The sequence below is a fragment of the Onychomys torridus genome, chromosome 22 (genome assembly GCF_903995425.1).
Source record: "Onychomys torridus chromosome 22, mOncTor1.1, whole genome shotgun sequence".
In the NCBI taxonomy this organism is placed as follows: domain Eukaryota; kingdom Metazoa; phylum Chordata; class Mammalia; order Rodentia; family Cricetidae; genus Onychomys; species Onychomys torridus.
The window spans coordinates 21,917,320-21,936,844 of record NC_050464.1 but is presented as its reverse complement, the minus strand read 5'-3'; the positions used below and the strand labels follow the sequence as shown (position 1 = coordinate 21,936,844).

Sequence of the window (19,525 nt, the reverse complement as noted above, 5' to 3'; positions counted from 1 at the left end):
AGCAGCTACAGGACCAGGCAGGACACAGGAAAACTTCCAACTACAATCCCTGGTGAAGATGATTGCCATCTTCATGTCACCAGAATCCAAAGATAGATGGAAGGGATTGCCATGGGATAGGAACGTCTATCCTCAGGGATCTTGCATTTATTCTAAGTGTTATGGGACTGTTGGGGCAGGGCCTGAAGGAGGAAAGAGGAGAAGGAGAGAGGAAGAAGGGATAAAAGAGGTAGCAAAGATAATGGATGTTCAAGTTATCTTTTCGGTCCTTCTTTTAAAATTTGAGAGAAGGGCCTGGAGAGCTGGCTCAGTGATTAAGAGCATTTGCGGCTCTGGCAGAGGACCCGAGTCTAGTTCCCACCAAGTAGAAGAATTCAAACCTCCCGGTTGGGGGGACAGCTCGGTCAGTAAAGTGTTTGTTGTACAAGCATGAGGGCCTGATTTGGATCTGCAGAACCCATGTCAAAAGGCAGATGTGGTGGTACACACCTGTAATCCCAGAACTAGGGAGATGGAGACAAGAGGATCCCTGAGGCTCAATGGCCAGCCAGTCCAGCTGTATCAGTGAGCCCTGGGTTCCATGAGAGAGCCTGTCACAAAAACTAAAATAAAACTTCAGGGACATGCCGTCCACAGCAAGATGAGAGACAGAAACAGAAGTGCCCAGAAGCTCACGGGCCGACTAGCAAATACCAAGTGAGACCCAACATCAACAAGGTACAAGATGAGAACCCACTCCCAAAAGTCATCCTTGGACCCGCACATATGCTCCGTGGCATGCACGTGTCTGGACTCTCATACAAATATGCCTTATCTTTCAAGGTAAAAAGCAATTGAGGAAAACATTCAAAGTCAGCCTCTGACGTCTACATCCATGCATACATATGACCCTGCACCTTGAGCACATGTACACATGCAGGTGGGGTGGGAGCATATGTGCACATGTGTGGAGAAGACTCCGTCCGGGTGGTCAGAAGAAGGCGTGTGATCCTGTGGAGCTGTAGTTGCAGGCATTTGTGAGCCATCCAATGAGATGGTGGGATCTGAATTCTTATCCTCAGGATTACGCAGCAAGTCCTCTTAACAGCTGAGCCAGCTCTCCAGCCCCTCACATCCATTCTTGGTCTAGCAGTAAGTTAAAATCATAGACAGCCCAACACTAGCCCGTAGCCAAGCACTTGCCTTGCAAGCATGAGGAACTGATTCCATGCCCGGAACTAACATAAAAATCTAGGTGTTGTGGTATATATGTGTAATTCCAGCACCGGGGTGTCACTGGCCAGCCAGCCTAACCTAATCAGCAAGCCCTAGACAAGTGATAGACATTGTCTTAAAAAAAAAAAAAAAAAAAAAAGGTAAACAGGAGCCAGAGGAACGACAGCCAAGGGTGACTTTCACCTACACCCACTCCTACACACACACATGCATACACACCTGTGTACACATGTGCAGCTAGACACACATGTGCAGCTGGACACACATGAACATGCATGTGCACATACATTCACAGGCACACACTGTTGTTTCTAAGTATCATGCAAAGTCTAGGTAGTCCTTGTCTGTATACACACACATCACAAACACACACCCCACACACAAACACACACATTCCTATTTTCGCCATGTAGTCCACACCTAGTGACAAGGACATGCTAGCTCATCCATGTGAGTGGCCAGCATACTTTGTAAGGGGACTTGACACACTGCAGGGCACCAAGATCTCTCAGCGTTCACTGAAACTACAGTTCATACCAGCCCAGATGAGAATCTCCACTCCATGTGTTGATTTATCTCTGGTATATAGTACAGTAATATAAAACTGATAACTCTATCCTGTACACGATGTTACAAAACAAACAAACAAACCCCTGGGCTGGACAGGTGGCTCAGAGGGTAAAGCACTTTCCATGGAAGTGTGAGGACCTGAGTTCATATGCCAGCACCCACCCAAAGCCAGACACCATAGGATATCTCTGTAATCTCGGTGCTTATATGTCAAAAGAGAAGGTGGAAGCAGGAGAGTTCCCAGGAGCTCTCAGGTCAGCAAGCCTGACCTACGCAACAAGAGACCTTGTCTCAACCAGGGTAGAAAGTGACACCTGATGCCTGAGGTTGTCCTCTGACCTCCACATGCACACCTGCAATCAGGCACACACATGTATACACACACACACACACACACACACACACACACACACACCCTACACACATCATACACACACATACACACACACCACACACATACACAAACATACCACACACATACACACTACACACACCACACACATACACACTACACACACCACACACATACACACACACAACACACATGCACAAACACACATACACACACCACACACACATACAAATACCCCCACACACATACATACACACACACCACACACATCATATACACACACATCACAAACACACACCCCACACACAAACACACACATACACATCACACACAGACACACAGACACACACAGCACACACACAGACACACACAGCACACAATGTACCTATAATTAAATTTAACTAATAAATGAAGCCCAGCAATAGTTTAACAATGGTGACTACTAATGAAAGAGTCAATTACAACAAAAGACTATAATCAAAGTTATGTGAGCAGTTTGAACTCGCTCGCTCTCTCTCTCTCTCTCTCTCTCTCTCTCTCTCTCTCTCTCTCTCTCTCCTCTCTCAAAAATCTTATTGTACTGCTGATTGCCAATGGCCTCTAATAATTAAAACTGCAGAAAATGAAACCGTGGCCGAGGGGGCAGGCTGCTGTAAGAGGCTGCCGTTGTAAGTAAGGGGAGGGGTGGGGTTATCAGGAGGGAAAGAAAAAGGAAATAGAAACAGCTTCAGGCCGACGCCTGAAAGGGAAAGGGACCACACATTAGTCTAGCAGGCTCGTACAACCCACAGTCCAGCACAAAAGCAGGAACCTCCTTAAAATGTGATGAGGTTTATTTTGCAATATTTTTTTGTGACACCAAATCCTCATCTGTGAATTTTATGGACACTGTGATGTCACCATGTCAAAAGACAGGACTTGGCAGAGCCAGTCAAGACACCCAGCTGTAACCCCAGGGGCAGGGCAGTGGCCTCGACTATGTAAGACCCAGTCTCAAAAAACAACAAGGATATCAGTCTATGGAGTACAAGAGAAATAAACAAGAAGAATCCCTACTCATTCCTCTGGGATCATATAACCAGGGTCACGCTCTGATGTCAAACAGTCTGGCTGTTTGTTGGCTTGCTTGGGAAGTATTTATCGGGCAAGTGCTGTGGCCCAAGACACCTATGGAAATCAGGAATATGACGGGGAGTCAGCACACAGGTGCCTTTTAGCTATTTGACATTGCCACAGCTGCGACTGGCCTGGACATTCGTGTGCGCACGCACGCGTTTGTGTGTGTGTGTGTGTGTGTGTGTGTGTGTGTGTGTGTGTGTGTGCATGTGAAGGCTGGAGGCTAACTTAGGCCTTTGTTCCTCAGGCACCATCCACTAATGCTTTCTGAGACAGGCTCTCTCACTCACTGAACCTAGAGCTTATGATTAGGCTAGGTTAGCCACATTGTAAAGCCCTGGACATTCCCATCTCCATCTCCCCAGCAGTGGGATCATAAGCGCATGCCATCACACCCAGATTTGTTTTTTTAATGTGGCATCTGAGGATTTGAATTCAGGTCCTTCCTCACACTGGAGCATCAAGCAGGGTGCCGAATAGAAGTGCCACCCCACCCCATCCCATCCCCTATGTTTTTATTCTCCATTCATCCTGACATAGCATGACCCCACTTTAGAACTAAAAAGTGAAGCCACTGACCTGAAATCGAAGCATTCATAACTTGACAGATCTGGAAATGAGACTGGCCCTGTCTGACACTCCTCCACAACCTTGCTTCTGCAGGCATCTCCAAGACTCCCAGGTTCTTCATCTGAGCTGTCTCCTTGTCATTCTTCACTCTCACGGCTGAGCCTTCCCCCTTTCCAATGAGGAGTCTCCCGATTTGGCAGCAAGCAAAGGTCTGGGGCAGTTGGATCTCTTTGATAATGATGATGGTGCTGATGATGATGGTGAGGATGGTGAGGATGATGGTGATGATGGTGGTGGTGGTGATGATGATGGTGGTGGTGATGATGATGGTGGTGGTGGTGATGATGGTGGTGGTGGTGATGATGATGATGGTGGTGGTGGTGATGATGATGATGATGGTGGTGGTGATGATGATGGTGGTGATGGTGATGATGATGGTGGTGGTGGTGATGATGGTGGAGATGATGGTGATGGTGGTGGTGGTGATGATGATGGTGATGATGGTGAGGATGATGATGATGATGGTGGTGGTGGTGGTGGTGGTGATGGTGGTGGTAGTGGTGATGATGGTGATGGTGGTGATGATGATGATGATGATGATGATGGCAATAATGACACAATAAGAATGATGATGCTGGCTGCTTCCCCTGCTACCCCTGGGCAGGGCAGGAAGCAGCTGCTCCCACTGACAGGGTGTCTGACACCCTCACGGCTCAGACCTGTCTGCATGTCCAGGCTGTCCAAGAATAGCACTCCAGAAGGAAACAACCTCAACCAGATGCCAGGGCTCAAGGAAAAGCACCTGGCTCCAGTACCTGGACTCCATCCATGGACCAAGCCTTCTAAAACACTGGCCAGCCTTGTCTCCAGGCCCTTCTGAATGCCTAGACTGAGCATAGAGAAGTCGTACAAGCTTGGTTTCCTCCTAGTCTCCTCTACAGCGATCCGGGTTTTTGTTTTGGTTTGGTTTTTTTGCATATGTGTGTGTGTGTGTGTGTGTGTGTGTATGTGCACACAGGTACCCTCAGAGGCCAGAAGAGGTTGTTAGATCTCCTGGAGTAGCGGTTCTCAACCTGTTGGTCCCCAACCCTTTGTGGGGAATCAAATGACCCTTGCACAGGGGTCGCATATCAGATATCCAGCATTTCAGATATTTACATGACAGTAGCAAAACCACAACTATGAAGTAGCAACAAAAATGATTTGATGGCTGGGGGTGTCACCACAACACGAGGGTCTGTATGAAAGGGCCGCACCCAGTATTAGGTTGAGGAGCACTGCCCTCGAGCTAGAGTTACAGACGGTTGTGAGTCACCTGGCATGGTGGAAACAGAACTCCAAAAGCAGCCAGTGCTCTTAACTACTGAACCAACATCTCCCCAAGCCAGTGGTTGAGGTTTTTAAAGATGTATTTGCTATTCTTATTTTGTCTGTATGACTCTTTGGCTGCATGGAGGTATGTGCAGGCCTGGTACCTATAGAGGCTAGAAGAGGGTAGTGCCAGAGTTAAGGGATACTGGGAACTAAACCCCAGTCCTTTATAAGACCAGCAAGTGCTCTTCTCACTGACCATGCAGTGGCTGGTTTTAATATGAACATTCATTGTCTTCTCCTGCCTCCTCCCAAGGAAATGCAGCTACCACTCAGCATCCATGGTTGACGTAAAAGTCGACCATTATCTAGGTAGGAAAAGGGAAACAATGCTGGGTTTGGCTCTGTCATTCACCAAGACAGTCTTTTTTTCTTTTTCTTTCTTTTTTTTTTTTTTTTGTTTTTTGTTTTTTTTGAGACAGAGTTTCTCTGTGTAGCTTTGCGCCTTTCCTGGAACTCACTCTGTAGACCAGGCTGGCCTCGAACTCACAGAGATCCACCTGGCTCTGCCTTCTGAGTGCTCGGATTAAAGGTGTGCGCCACCGCCGTCCGGCCACCAAGACAGTCTTGGCCTGGGACTGTCTCTGCTAGTAGAATGCTCTCATAGCATTCTCAAAGTCTTAGATTCTATCCCAGCATTAGAAATAAACAGACAGACAGACAGACAAACTAACTGGTCATCGTGATACACACCATCCCTCAGCACCATAGAAGCGAAGGCAGGAGGATCATAAGTTGTTGGTCACCCTCAGCTATACAGGGAGTTTGAGGCCAGCCTGAGCTGCCCATAATCCTGTTTGTTTGTTTGTTTTCTGGCTCTAACCTGCAGTCAAGAGAGAGCAGATTTCCCCCCTGTGCCACTATGCCAACTCACTCTCCCTGCCTGGAGAATTTTGGCACACAGCTCTTGGGTTGTCTGGGAATATTTTGGTTTTTGTCGTCCCCCCCCCCCTTCTTCTTTGCAGTTTTAGTTTTTCCGCTCCGTCCACTCATGTGGCTTAGAGGCAGGAGCAGGGTAGGTAATTTTGACTTCTATTTCCGCAAAGATTTTTCAATTTCTCCAAGCAACCCGGCTTCTATTCAATATCCCTCTGAAATCTAAATTTGGAAACTAACTCGAAATCAATTGCATTTCCTCTTACGACACAGCTGCCCAGGGCTGACAGAGAAGAGGGCAGAAGCTTGGGGGTTTCCACTTCCAATGCACTGTGCTGGGGGCCTTGGAGGCGGGAGCTCCCAGGCTTGCATGGGCCCCTCCTCCTCTCCCCACCGCTCCTTGCAAGGGTCCTGGAAGAAAAGGGGAAAGGCATATTCCTAATCCTCCACTCTGCCCTTCTCTCGCTGTATCCCACCAGCTAAAGCTAACCATCTCTCTATTTCTCACCTTTCAATGAGAGAAATAAATAACTTCCTTAGAAGGTGACGGAAAAGGTGACAGGGAACCGAAAATCACGTACCTCATGACTGGGGGACTTCCAGAAACAAGGAAATCAGTGTCTGGGTCTATAAAGAACCATCGGGCAACTGCTTGAGCAGATTTTAAAAAGAGTTTGGCTTTCTTCTGTGTGATTCTTAAAAGGTTTTTCCAGATGTTCTATGAGCTGATTTCATGCTGCAAAAAAGAATGTTAAACTATACTCATAATATAAAGCCATACACTCAAATATACCAAGGGTAGCTAGTGTCTAACCTGGTGTAGTGTCTATCTTGGTATACCACCTTACTTCCAAGCTCCTTGAAGGAGCTAGTTCATTTTATTCAGGCAGGAAAAGGCTAGATCAAATTGCCAGGGGATGTCTTTCTGTATGCTGTGAATATGTGTTGTTCCCATTGGTTAACAAATGGACTGCTTTGATCTATGGCAAGGCAGCTTATAGACAGGTGGGAAATCCAAAAGAGAGAGACAGGAAGAAGAGAGGCAGAGAGGGGAGACGCCATCCTGCCTCCAGGGAACAGCGTGCAATGGCACACAGGTAAAAGCCACAGAACACGTGGCGACATACAGATTAATAGAAATGGGCTGAGTTTAGTTATAAGAGCTAGCTAGCAAGAAGCTTGAGCTATAGGCCATGGCCATAAGTTTGTAAATAATATAAGACTTTGTGTGTTTACTTGGGGCCAAGCGGCTAGGGGATGTGAGTAGGAGAGTCCCGACTGCAGGCAAGGCGGGACACAGGAAAACTTCTGACTGTACCAAGATGGGGGAGGCAAGATGTGAGGGCTAGACAAGAGAAGGGGGTGCAGATAATAAGGGCAAGATGAGGAGACAAGACAGAGAGGAAGATGGTGTGGGCAAGACGATGGGAATAGCATGGCAGAGGCAACGTGTCAGATGCAAGAAAACATTGGCCAGATGGCAGAGCCAAGATGGCAGAATTGAGATGATAATAGACAAGATAATGGAGGCAATATGATGAAGACAAGGTGGATTTCTTACACTCAGTCTTCCCAGCTAAGTCCTTCCTACCCTCTCCCTTCACCACACTACCCATCCCAGCCTTTGCAATCTTGGGGTTATTTTTTCCCTATGGTTATCATCTCCTTCCTAAAACCTAGTTCCCATCCAGCTACCAATAAACCTCAACTGCCCACCATATATACGAGGCACAGATGGTAAGAGATGAGGTGGGATGTAAAAGTCTAAAATAGGGCTCCAGCCCTTTAAATAAAACAAACCTAGAGTTATTTCTGGACTCCAAAGTTAAACCCACTGAGGCATTAGAGTTCGGGATAAGACTGCAAAGGGACGGTCACTAAATCCTGCAGCAGCTCAAAGTAACAGGACTGCTGCCCACTTTACATTCGGCAAACATCAACCACAAGAGCCGAGCCTGGAAGGGTGGACAGGATTGAGGACTGTGCAGAGAAATCAGTATAACCAGCTCTTCTCAGAGACTAAGTTTCAACGTGTAGGCTATGGAGCCTAAGGTCAATAAGGGGTGTGCGTCTCAGCAAATCGGCAGAGGGGAAGCCAATCACGAGAACAAAAATGGAGATCCTCAGAGATGAACGGCCTGTGCAGACCTGTGATCTCAGCACCGAGGTGGAGGCAGGAGGATTAGAGGGGCTCAAGGTCATCCTTGGCTACTTAGGGGAGTTTCAGGCTAGCCTGGGCTACATGAGACCCAGCCTCAAAACAAGCAGAAACAATCAAGCAAACCAAAACATCACCAGAGGAAGGTGGAATCTCCATGAATTTCTCCTGCTAGACTCAAGGGACCACAGGAGGGCTTCAAGTAACCTGAGTGGCTTTCTGTTTGTTTATTTGTATGTCTTTTGTTGCTCTGGGGATCAAACTTTGCACATACTAGGCAAGCATTCTACCACTGAACTATATCCCTAGACCAGCTCTGTGCAACTTTAAAAATGCCAGCTTCATATGGCATTAAGCTCCTGCTATTCGCCTAGTGCCTAGCCCCAGCTGAGGAATAAGGAACCCTGAGCTGTGGTCTCCTTCTTTGTTGTCAGTGGGTAGAGACAGGTGCTCAGCATGAGCCCTGACAAAGCCCTGGTCCCATCTCTCCAGCACACCAGGAAGAGCCCTTCCCTCCCTCCCTCAGCCCCCTGGTACAGCAGCCAGCCTGGTATAACAGATGGAATAAGCAGTCCTCAAAACAAGAACAGACAAAGACTGGTACCCCTGAGGGCGGAATGGGTGGAGATGGAGAGGGTCTCCTCCACAACACAACTTCTCCTTGCTCTTACCCTCCAGGTTGCCTGTCCCTACAAATCCGGGAAGACAGATTCTGCCAAGTCCCAGTTTGAAGTCATAGCTCGCCTAGGAAAAGCTCTCACCTGGACATCACTAAGCCAGCTTCCAGCCTTCCTCTTCTAGCTTCCTACTCGACCAGTCAATTTTCTTCTACCTTCCTTCCCACCCCCATTCCATCCTTCTTTCATGTTGAGACAAAGTCACACATAGCCCAAGCTGGCCTTGAGCTCCCTAAGAAGCCAATGATAGAGTCTTAATTATCCTTTCTCCTCCCTAGAGCTGAGCTTAGAAGTTCGTGCTACCACTCTGGGTTTATGCGGCACTAAGGATGGAACTCAGGGCCTCACACAAGCTAGGCAAGGGCTCTACCAACTGAGCTACATCCACATCTCCCTAGCATGGGCATTCTCTGCAAAGCAAAGGGCTCAGAGAAAGAAGCCAGACCCAGAGCCTCCAAAGCAAACTGGCTTCTCACAAGTTGTATCTAGCCCGCCCTAAGGTAGTAAGTTCCAGAGTCATTTTAAAGCCCTGATGGTCACTGGGTGACTGCCAGCAAGTCTCACAGGGACAAAGAAGGGCAGGTGCCTCACGGGGTTATTGCAAATACTAAGAGGGTCATGCACATCTGCTACCCTGGAAAAACATCACATAGTGACTCAAGAAAATGGCTCCTTGGCCTAAGTGCTTGCTGCATAGGACTTGCTAGCATTTGCCTATAATCCTAGTGCTGGAGAGGCTGAGAAAAGATGGTCACTGGGGCTTGCTGGTCAACCAGTGTGGCCAAAATGGCAGGCTCCGGGTTCAGTGAGAGACTGTGTCTCAAAAAATGAGGCAGAGAAGTGACTTAGGAAGAAACCAGACATTGATCCCCAGCTTCCACGTCTATGTTCCACACATATGCATTCACACCATAATAAATAAGTAAACAAATAACTAAGAAACGAATGAATAGTACCACATAGAATTTTTATAATTGCCATGAAGAGGTGTGACCACAAAATATATCATGTCTCTAATGGAAACTGTTACTAAAATGACCTATGTCCCTGCATGTAGTGTGAGAGTGGGCATGCTCTGGCTATTTTGGGGTGTCTTATGAATGTATTTCTTTTCTTTTCTCTTTTTTGGTGTTTCGAGACAGGGTTTCTCTGTGTAGCTTTGCACCTTTCCTGGATCTTACTCTGTAGACCAGGCTGGCCTCGAACTCACAAAGATCTGCCTGCCTCTGCCTCCCCGCTGGGATTAAAGGTGTGCACCACCACTACTACCCGGCATGAATGTGTTTCTGTAGATATCTATGCAGAAAAATAATTCCAACATCCCTGCTCTTCTTCTTTAGCCAGGCTGGCCCAATACTTCTGATCCTCCTGCCTCACCTCCAAAGTACTGAACCCACACTCTTCTAATTGTGCTAGAAATGAACTGAGGGATTTAATCATGTTCTACTCATTTCGTCTTGAGGTCTTTGGGAGAAAAGCTTCCACACAGCCTGGGTGGGCTGCCCTGATGGTCTGGTCTCATTACCTGCAAAAGGTACAATTAGGGCTATAGCTTCATACCAAAGGTGCAAGTTCAAAGCCCCTTGGCTACTTCTGGTATGACATTAAGAAGACTATGACATCTTTTCAGGAGCGTAGGAGGCTGCCCACATCCCTCACCTGGGATTATCCGGAAGGGATCATCAAAGGGCAAGAAGAAAGCTGTCTTCCCCGGTCCTCTGCCACCAGCGTCATGCTGGCCTGTGACTCTCACCAGTGAAGTCAGGTTAAGTCTGGTCCCCAGCCCAAGTTTACATGGATCTATCTAATCCATTTTTTAAAAGAAAAAAAACTTATATACTTTAAAAGTCAGAGTCTGGGGCCAGTGAGATGGCCAAGTGGGTAAAGGTAATCCAGCCTGAGGACCTAGGAGCACCCAGGACCCCATGGTAGAAGAAGAGACAGCTTTCTCCAGTGAGTTGTTCTCTAACCTCTCTATGTGGTCTGTGCTATGTGTGTACCCTCCCCAAATACCCCCCCCACACACACACATACAATTTTAAATTGAAAGTAGGGGGCTATAGATAGAAACATGTGCCTTGGGACTAGGAAGATGGTTCAGTTGGTAAAATACATGCCTTGCAAGCATGAAACCTCCAAGTTCGGTCCCCAAACCCTACATTTTTAAAAAAACTGGGCATAGTAGCATGTACTTGTAATCCTAGAGCTAGAGAATACAACCAGCTGGATCCCTGGGCATGCTGGTCAGCCAGCCTCACTCTGTGAACACCAGGTCAGTGAGAGACCCTGTATCAAAATATCCAAGGTAAACGAACCTGAAGAAAGACATTCAAAATTGACCCCTGCCCTCTATGTGTGTGCGGCACGCACACACCTGCACACAGACACATGAAAAGAAATCTGTGCCTTGTAGCCAAAAACATGGGTTCTGTGGTTAACCAACCTCTAAAGTACTACTTACTAACACAGGCAGCTTGGCTAACCTCCCCCAGTCTGGTTGGCTGGGTTCTCCTGTGGGGGAGGGGCCGGAACCTCCTCGGACTAATGGTAATGTCCTACCATTACACGTGCAGCTTTGTAATATCTCTCTAGGACACAGCCAAGACTTATTACCAGTCATTACAACAGCTGACAGTTCCGGGCCATGGGAACACGCAAAGGTTGGGAAGGGAAGAGAGAGTTGGACTGTGTATTCGCAATGTCTTCTTTATACTAGATAGACTACGGGACACTGTGAAGAGAGCAAGTGTCCAGGGACCACCGGTCCCTTGGGCCACGTGGAAACAGTAAATTAGCTCCCCCGACCCTGCTCTTTGATGGTAACTCATTTAGAATGTTGTAGATGGGACAGGTTCTGAAAAAAATGCTACAAACCTAGATGCCTCCTTGTTTGGCTGAACTTTGTGAATGAAAAACCTGCTTCCTAGACTCGCTAAGAACTTGAACCTCAGTTGCTACTTGGTTCAGAGTATCTCACACACACACACACACACACACACACACACACACACACACACACCCCGCACCCAGGCAGAGGGCAGGGAAGAGTCTGCATTCTTAGTGATGCATTCAACCTAAAGGAATAATGTATTCATTCAAGCCTTCACTATGCAAGCCATGGCACCCACTTCCCTACCAGCTCCCCCATCAAACACCATGCACTGACAGCTATTTCTTTCTAGACATCCCCAGCCCGAAGTCCGTCCCGCCTAAGCCGGAGTCGCAAACAGAGACCAAACTTCCTGCTTCAGCACATCATGGGAAAGAAGCAGGTAGTGGTTTTTACAATTGTACCAGACACGGAGCCAGAATGAAAGCGAGAAATCAGACGCGTTCAGATGTCAGCTTAGTGTACACAGCACAGAGAGCCAGGGAGATCACCCTGTGCCCCCGCACGCACCACGACCCACGGGCGTCAGGGCACGTCCTTACCATTAAGCTGCCGGTAGACGATGTCCTCCAGCAGCGACAGGCGCTTCAGGACCGCATCCTGGATGGGGCTGGCGCTGTGCGCGCTGAGGTTAGCCACCTCTGCGCGAGGCCGGATCTCGTGGAAGGCGTCCCCGCTGCGCACCGCGATAGGCCGGCACTTAGCCAAAAATATCACGAAGCCGGCCACCGCGATCAAGTTCAACACCAACAACACTTTGACTCTCCTCAGAGAAGCCATCAAACAACACGGCCGGTCCTTTCCCTGGACCCACGCCTCCACCAGCCTCACCTGCGAGGCGCAGGGCAGCCTGAGACCGTGCAGACCCCTCACACCGGACAATGGCCAGGGGGTGGGGAGGAATCCCAGCGGCTGCTGGTCCCAGAACGCCGATGCTCAGGCAACAGAGACCACTGGGAAGACAGGGCTATTGGGGACCAAGCATGATCACTCACATGGAAAGCCCCTGGCTTGCAAAAGTGTCCCTGAAATGCCTGCTCCGTCCACAGCACGCCGTCCCTTCTAACAGACAGCAAAAAGATAAAGGTCCCAGGGTCTCTCCTCGCTGCACCCAGAACAGGTCGCCTTTGGACTTCGGACCTCTGGAGACGTGGACCTTCAGGGACAACCCGGTGGTAGTCTGGATGCTCCGGAGATGTGGCGGGAGTGGCGCGCAGGTGCCCGGCTCCTGCTCTGCGCCCGCCGGCGGAAGAGCGCGCCACTCCTGGAGTTGCACCGCCAACACTCTCGCCCGCAGGCGGCCGTCTCGGGGCGAGGACAGCCTTCTTCAGCAGAGAACCGGCTCCTCCGGGCGGGTGTCTTTGTTCAGCTCACCGGCCCTCTCCATCACTCCAGAAGGAGGAAAAGCCTGCTCCCGGTGCCCGCATCCATCCCGGCTCCGCAGTCACGCTCAAATCTCAATGACTCTCTCAAAGTGGGGGGGACAGCAGGAAAGGGGCGGGAGCAGGGATCCAGCGCTACGTCCTCTCCGCCCCCACCCCGCCCGCAAAACTCACCAGTGCGCACAGCGCCACGGGTTCCCGGACACGTTCCAAGTCCCTACAGGAGCCTTCAGGCCTGCCGGACACACTGGCCTGTCTCAGGAGGTGGCGTGTCGCGAGGCTGGCCGGAAGGAGGAGTCGGACCTCCAAAGTCACACCAGTTTTCTACACGCTTCTCTAAGCGTCGCGGGGGAGGGATGCGCGCTGGTGCCTCCGTCGCCTGTCACCACGGCCGGTGCAGCTCGTCCCAAGCCCCCAGGGGAACCAAGATCCGAGTGTCCCGATCACTGGGCGCAATGACACCGCAGCTGCGGCACTGAGAGTACACACGGTCCCCTAGGGGATGGTAGGGTAGACCGGAGCAGCTAGAGAAACAGGAGGGGATGCTCAGGTGGCGACCGAAGGCGGGGCGCGGTCCCGAGGGGAGCGGCTGCGGCGCCGACTCCTCCTCCGCGGTCCCTTGGCTACCCTCTTCCCCGAGAGACAGTCGCCACCGCCGCTGCCACCCGCAGGCTGCGGAGCGCACAGCTAGGGGAAGCTGGCCCGCTCTTGCGCGCGCACCCGGAATGGGTGGGGGCGTCTGGAGAGAGTGGGGAGCGCGCGGGACCCGGGAGCAGTCAAGTCATGTTGGCTGCTAAAGGCTGCGAGGGACCCTTGGGGATCTCAGCGCTCTCTAAGCGGGCGGGTTTGTTCCATCCCAGCAGACGAGGGAGACGTCCCTTTCTCTTGGCTAAGCCTCTGTGCTTAGCTTGGCCCGGAATGGCTAGAGGGAAAATCTGGCCTGGAGACTCGGATTCCGCTACTTTCGGAGCTAGGCCTTGTGTCCTTCTTGCCAGGGCCCTGGGAGACTTCTGACCATCCGAGTTGCTGCTTCTGTGCTTATCCACACTTCCGTAAACATCTTATTCGTAACACAGGGATTTATGACCCTGAGGGGTCTCCACAACCTCCTCCGTTTCCCTAGACACAGCAGTGCCAAAGACTGGAATCCAAACCTGCCCTCTGAATCTTCAATTTCTTAGGCCAGAGAGAGAAAACAGACTGCTGACAGATAAGAGTCAGCTGAGTGAATTCAGAGGCTTCCACTTCATCTTACTACCCCACTAAAGTTTGTTGTTGATTATGGGTTGGTTTTATTTGGTTGGTTTGGGTTTTAGGCTTCTTATTGGGGCAGAACGAGCTGGAGTGGGCGGGTTGGGGGTTTAGGGTTGGGATGTAGTTCAGTTGTTGAAGTTGAGTGCTTGCCTAGCACAAACCAGGCCTTGCTGGTAGCAAACAGATCCCAGCACTTGGGAGGTGGAGGCAGGAGGATCAGAAGTTCAAGATCAGCCTTGGCTACGAAGTAAGTTCCAGGTGAGCTTGTTTCTTTCTTTCTTTCTTTTTTTTTAAGGGAGAAAGGCTATTTTTGTTGTTTGTTTGTTTGTTTGTTTGGACTTTGTTGGGATTTTGGTGTTCTTTGGGCTGTTCAGTCTCACATAGTCTGGGCTGGCCCCTAACTCCTGATTCTTGACCCTCTTGACTTGACCTCCCAAGTACTGGGATGGTCATAGTCGCCAAGCCTGGCTCTCCATTTCAATACAGGATTGTTTTGTTTGTTTGTTTGGGGGAGGGGATGCTTTTCGCTGTTGTTGCTTGTTACTTTGAATAATAACAGCAAGTACCTTTATGATTTTTCACAATGGGGGAAAAATACATGGAAAGCTGGGCTTGGTGGTATGGGTTGTCATCTGCGGCTCAGAAGTCTGAGTGAGACAGGAGGATCTTTCATTCAAGGCCAGGCTGAGCAATTTGGCAAGGGCCCTACCTTGAAATAAAAATAAAGGGAAAAAAAGTACAGGGATATAGCTCACTGATATTGTGCTTGCTGAACATATGTGAGGCCCTCCATTTAATCCCCAAAGGGAGGAAGGGAGGGAAGGAGGGAGGGAGGGAGATAAGAAACTACAATCTTTATTTCTTTTTAAAATTATTATATTCTTTTCTTTTCATTGCATTGTTAGGGTGTGTGTGTGTGTGTGTGTGTGTGTGTGTGTAGGCCCATAGAGACCAGAAGAGGGCATTTGATTCTTTGAATTAGAGTTACAGGCATTTGTAACTCACTGATGGTGCTTGGATCCTGTGGTGGTTTGAATAGGAATGGCCCCCATAGACTCACGTGTTTGAATGCTTGGCACATAAGGAGGGGCACTATTAGGAGGTGTGGCATTGTTGAGGTAGGTGTGGCCTTGTTCGAAGAAGTGTGTCACTGCAGGGGAGGGCTTTGAGGTCTCAGAAGCTCAAGTCTTGCCAGAGTGTCTCAGTCTCCTCTTGCTGCCTGCAGATCAAGATGTAGAGCTCTCGGCTACCTCTCCATCATGTCCCACCATGATGATAATGGACTAAACCTCTGAAGCAGTAAGGCAGCCCCAGTGAAATGTTTTCCTTTATAAGAGTTGCCATGGTCATGGTGTCTCTTCCCAGCAATACAAACCCTAACTAAGGCAGATTCCAATTCTGCTTCTTATGATAGAGCAGTAAGACATCTCTCTAGTTCCATTTCCTTCCTTTAAAAAAAAAAATTAGTTGTGTATGTGAGTGGGTGTGTATTTGTGACACAGCCCACTTGTGGAGATCAGAGGACAACTTGCCGGGGTCAGTTCTCTGCAGGTCTCAGGGATTGAACTCAAGTAGTCAGGCTCGGCAGGAAGCACCTTTACCTCCTTGAGCCAACTTTCTGGCTCCCACTTGTGATTTTCATTTCTTTGGAGCCTGCTCAACAAGATCCTTAGGGTATTGAATTTTTATAATCTGCAGCGAACTGCGTCCAAAAAAAAAAAAAAAAAAAAAAAAAAACACCCCAGTTTAATAAAAAGCCATATCAAAAAGCATGGAGGAAGCACTTTTAAACATCTGTGAGATAAGAGGGAAGTCAGGTTCCAGGAAACCCTGGCTTCTGTGGCATTTGGATCATCAGGGACCAGTTGAGGCCAGGTCTCTACAACTGTTTGCTGAAGACCCAGGCCAGCCAGTGTCAGAGACACAGCAGAGGGTAGCTGGTAGAAGGGCTGGAAGATGTAATGTCCTTGCTCAATCCCATTTTTGTGAGTCACCCCCACCCTCCCAATATACAAGATAACTTAGGCAGAGAACAGTGCAGCATACTTATTCCACCAAAGGAGTATGACATGGGAGCCTTTAGGCATTGAGAGGCAAAGGAAATTTGGTTTGGTTAGCTTAGATTTGGGTTTGGATTTGATTTTTGAGCTTAATCTCACAACGTAGCCCGACTGGCCTAAAAATGGTGATCCTCCTGCCTCAGCCCGTGCCCAGATTGTGAAATATTTATTTTTATGCAATGGAGAATGGACAGCCATGTAGAAAAGCAATGTGACCAAAATGGTCTGCCCTGAAGCTAATAGATTGAAGGAGTGAGCACTTATGTGATACTCTACCACTGAGTCACACCCCCAGCCCCTCACTGGGGGATTCTAGGCAAGTGATCTACCATTGAGCTGCATTCCGAGCACAGGATGGGGTTTTAACTTGCAAAACCTGAGCATGTCTACATGAAAATGTAGTTCTTGGTGTGTCCATGATCGTGGGCCAATCCTTGAGATTCGAATGGCAGTGGTCTTTTATGAACACAGATGTGGAAGCTGGGGAGAGAAAAGTCTGTATCATGAAGTTACCCAGCTCTTCTAGGCCAGAGGAACACATGAACTCTCTGGCTAGATAAGGTGAAAATCTAACCCTCCACAGTTGAAACTTGCCTATAAACTTCCCCATTACTTAAACTCCGTTCTCCCATTTTTTAAATTTGTTTCCCCAGTCTGGAAATATATACGTAGTTGGGTGTCATACCTACCTGGGTTTATAGCCATGTACTGATAGAAAAATGAAAAGTACCCCACATAGGCTTTGCATTTGAGTATTTGGTTCCAAGTTGGTGGTGCTGTTTGGGAGGGAGTTATGGAACCCTCAGTAGGTGCAACCTTGCTAGAGGAAGTACATCACTGGGTATACCAGGCTTTTTCTTTTGGGCCACCAACCAGCTCCCAAATCATGACATGGAGACTTAGTATTAGTTTTGAATACTAGGTCTTAGCTTAGCTCTTATTTTTATCTGTTTCTCTTTATCTACCTTTTGCCTTGGAGATTTTTACTTTTCTTGCTGTGTTCTTACTTTCCTGTTTCCTCCAGTGTCTGTCTGTCTGGTGGCTGCCTGGTCTCTGGCCCCAGGCATGTGCCTCTCTTTCTCCCCCATTCTCTCTTCTCTAGCCTACATTTCTCCTCCTATGTATTCTCTCTGCCTGCCAGCCCTACCTGTTTCTCTCTCCTGCCTAACTATTGACCTCTCAGCTTTTTTATTAGACCAATTGAGAGCCTTAGGCAGGCGTGGTGAAACAGCAACACATCTTTTCATAATTAAGTAAATGAAGCGTAAACAAAGGTAACACATCTTTACATTGTTAACAAAGGCAGCAGAACCAAATGAAACACACCTTTGCACAGTTAAAGTAATATTCCACAGCCTAAACAAATGTAGCACATCTTTTCACAGTTAAATATTCCACAACAACTAGAGGGGCGGGTTTTCAGAGTTGATAACCTTGCTCCACTTCCGGTTCAGTTTCTCTTTACTTTCTGTGTGGGGTCGGAGATGTGACTTGTCGCCTTCCGGATCTGACTGCCAGCTGTCACGCCTCCCTTAAGACTTCCCCATCCATCATAGACTCTCCGCTGGAACCATAAGCCAAGACAAACTCTCCCATAAGTCACTTCGGTCAACAAAAAAGTAACGATACAGAAGTCTGGACTCGGGAGAATGGGGATGCTGCCGTGAAGAGCCTCACTATTGTTTTTTGGAGGAACGTGGGATACTTTAGAAGTCTGAACTAGAAAAGTGGTTGAATGCTGTAGGCGGAGCTTAACAGGTCCTTCCGATAGGAGCCTAAGATAGCTTTGCTGAGAGTAAATGTAGATGGGAGAGGCTAGGCTCACAGTGTTTCCAAGGGAAACAAGGACCTTAACAGCAAGAGGGTTAGAGGCCACTTGTGTGATATTTTGGCAAAGAACCTGGCTGCCTTCTGATCCCGTGCTAAGAATTTAGGCAAGGCTGAATTAAAAAGTAACGAACACCAATCTTTTACATAAAACGATGTGGTCCAACATATTTACATAATCCTAGGTCCTTTAAATTGTCTAACCTAAGCCAGCTGGGGTGGTGCATGACTCTAATCCCAGTGGTTGGAAAGCTGAGGCAAGAGGGTCATACATGAGTTCTAGGCCAGCACCAACTTCAGAGTGAGACCCTGTCTCAAAACCAAAAATAAAAACACAGGGGCTCATCTCTAGATCACTAACACACTGGAATTGCTATGGGAATCCTTGGTGCTGCATTGCTTAAGGAACAATGAGAAGGGAAATGAAGGTTAGCACATGCTCAATACAGATGAAATTTGCGTGTGTGTGATATGTATGTGTGTTTGCTACAGGATGCTTGTGGGTGTCAGAGGGCAGCTTTGGGTGTTGGTCCTCACCTGCTACCTTGTTTAAGCCAGGGTCTCTTGTTTACTGATGTGTATGTCAGGCTATGTGACCCTTGAGCTCTTCAGGATTCTCCTGTCTCCACCCTCCATCTCATCATCTGAGTGTTGGGATGACAGATCATGTTCAGCTCTAGGTGGGTTCTGAGGACCCACCTCAGGGCTCATACCTGGACAGCGAGCACTTTTACTCACCCACTAGGCCATTTCCCCAGCCCAGCCCACCCCACCCTTTTCCTCTAGTATTTTCCACTTGCTGAGTCTGAGGATCTACAGGACTGAGTGCATATGTGAGAATGTAAGTAGCTGAGTATTTGTTGTGAGCCGGCAGTTCTGAAGGCAGGGGTGTCGAGAGAACCAAAGCTTGCAGAACTATCGCATGGCATCAGAGCCCGGTGGAGAAAAGGCTCAGGACGGAGGCCCACAGGTTTATATGAATGGAGATTGAACCGATAGGAAAGAAATGAATTAAATCAGTTCTGCTAGCTAGGGAAATCCACAGGCCCACAGAGCCACGTAAACTATATCCACACAGACGAAAGAGCATCCCAGAGCCCTGTCCTTCAGTCTCCCCAAAGGGGTGAGGTTCCCCCAACCAACAGCTGCCTCTGTGTATATACTACAATCCTGCTAGAGAAACCAGAAAAATATATATCCCAGGTAC

At 48.5% G+C, this 19,525-nt stretch overlaps 1 protein-coding gene across 1 annotated transcript in view; it reads right to left on the bottom strand.

Moving 5' to 3' along the window:
* Positions 1-14,084, bottom strand: part of Galnt17 (polypeptide N-acetylgalactosaminyltransferase 17) — a 441,501-nt gene extending 427,417 nt beyond the window's left edge. The window contains exon 1 of the mRNA XM_036171972.1: positions 12,338-14,084. Within this exon, the coding sequence (XP_036027865.1) occupies positions 12,338-12,575 (238 nt within the window). The 5' untranslated portion in view covers positions 12,576-14,084. The remainder of the gene's footprint in view (positions 1-12,337) is intronic.
* Between the last annotated feature and the right edge of the window lie 5,441 nt (positions 14,085-19,525).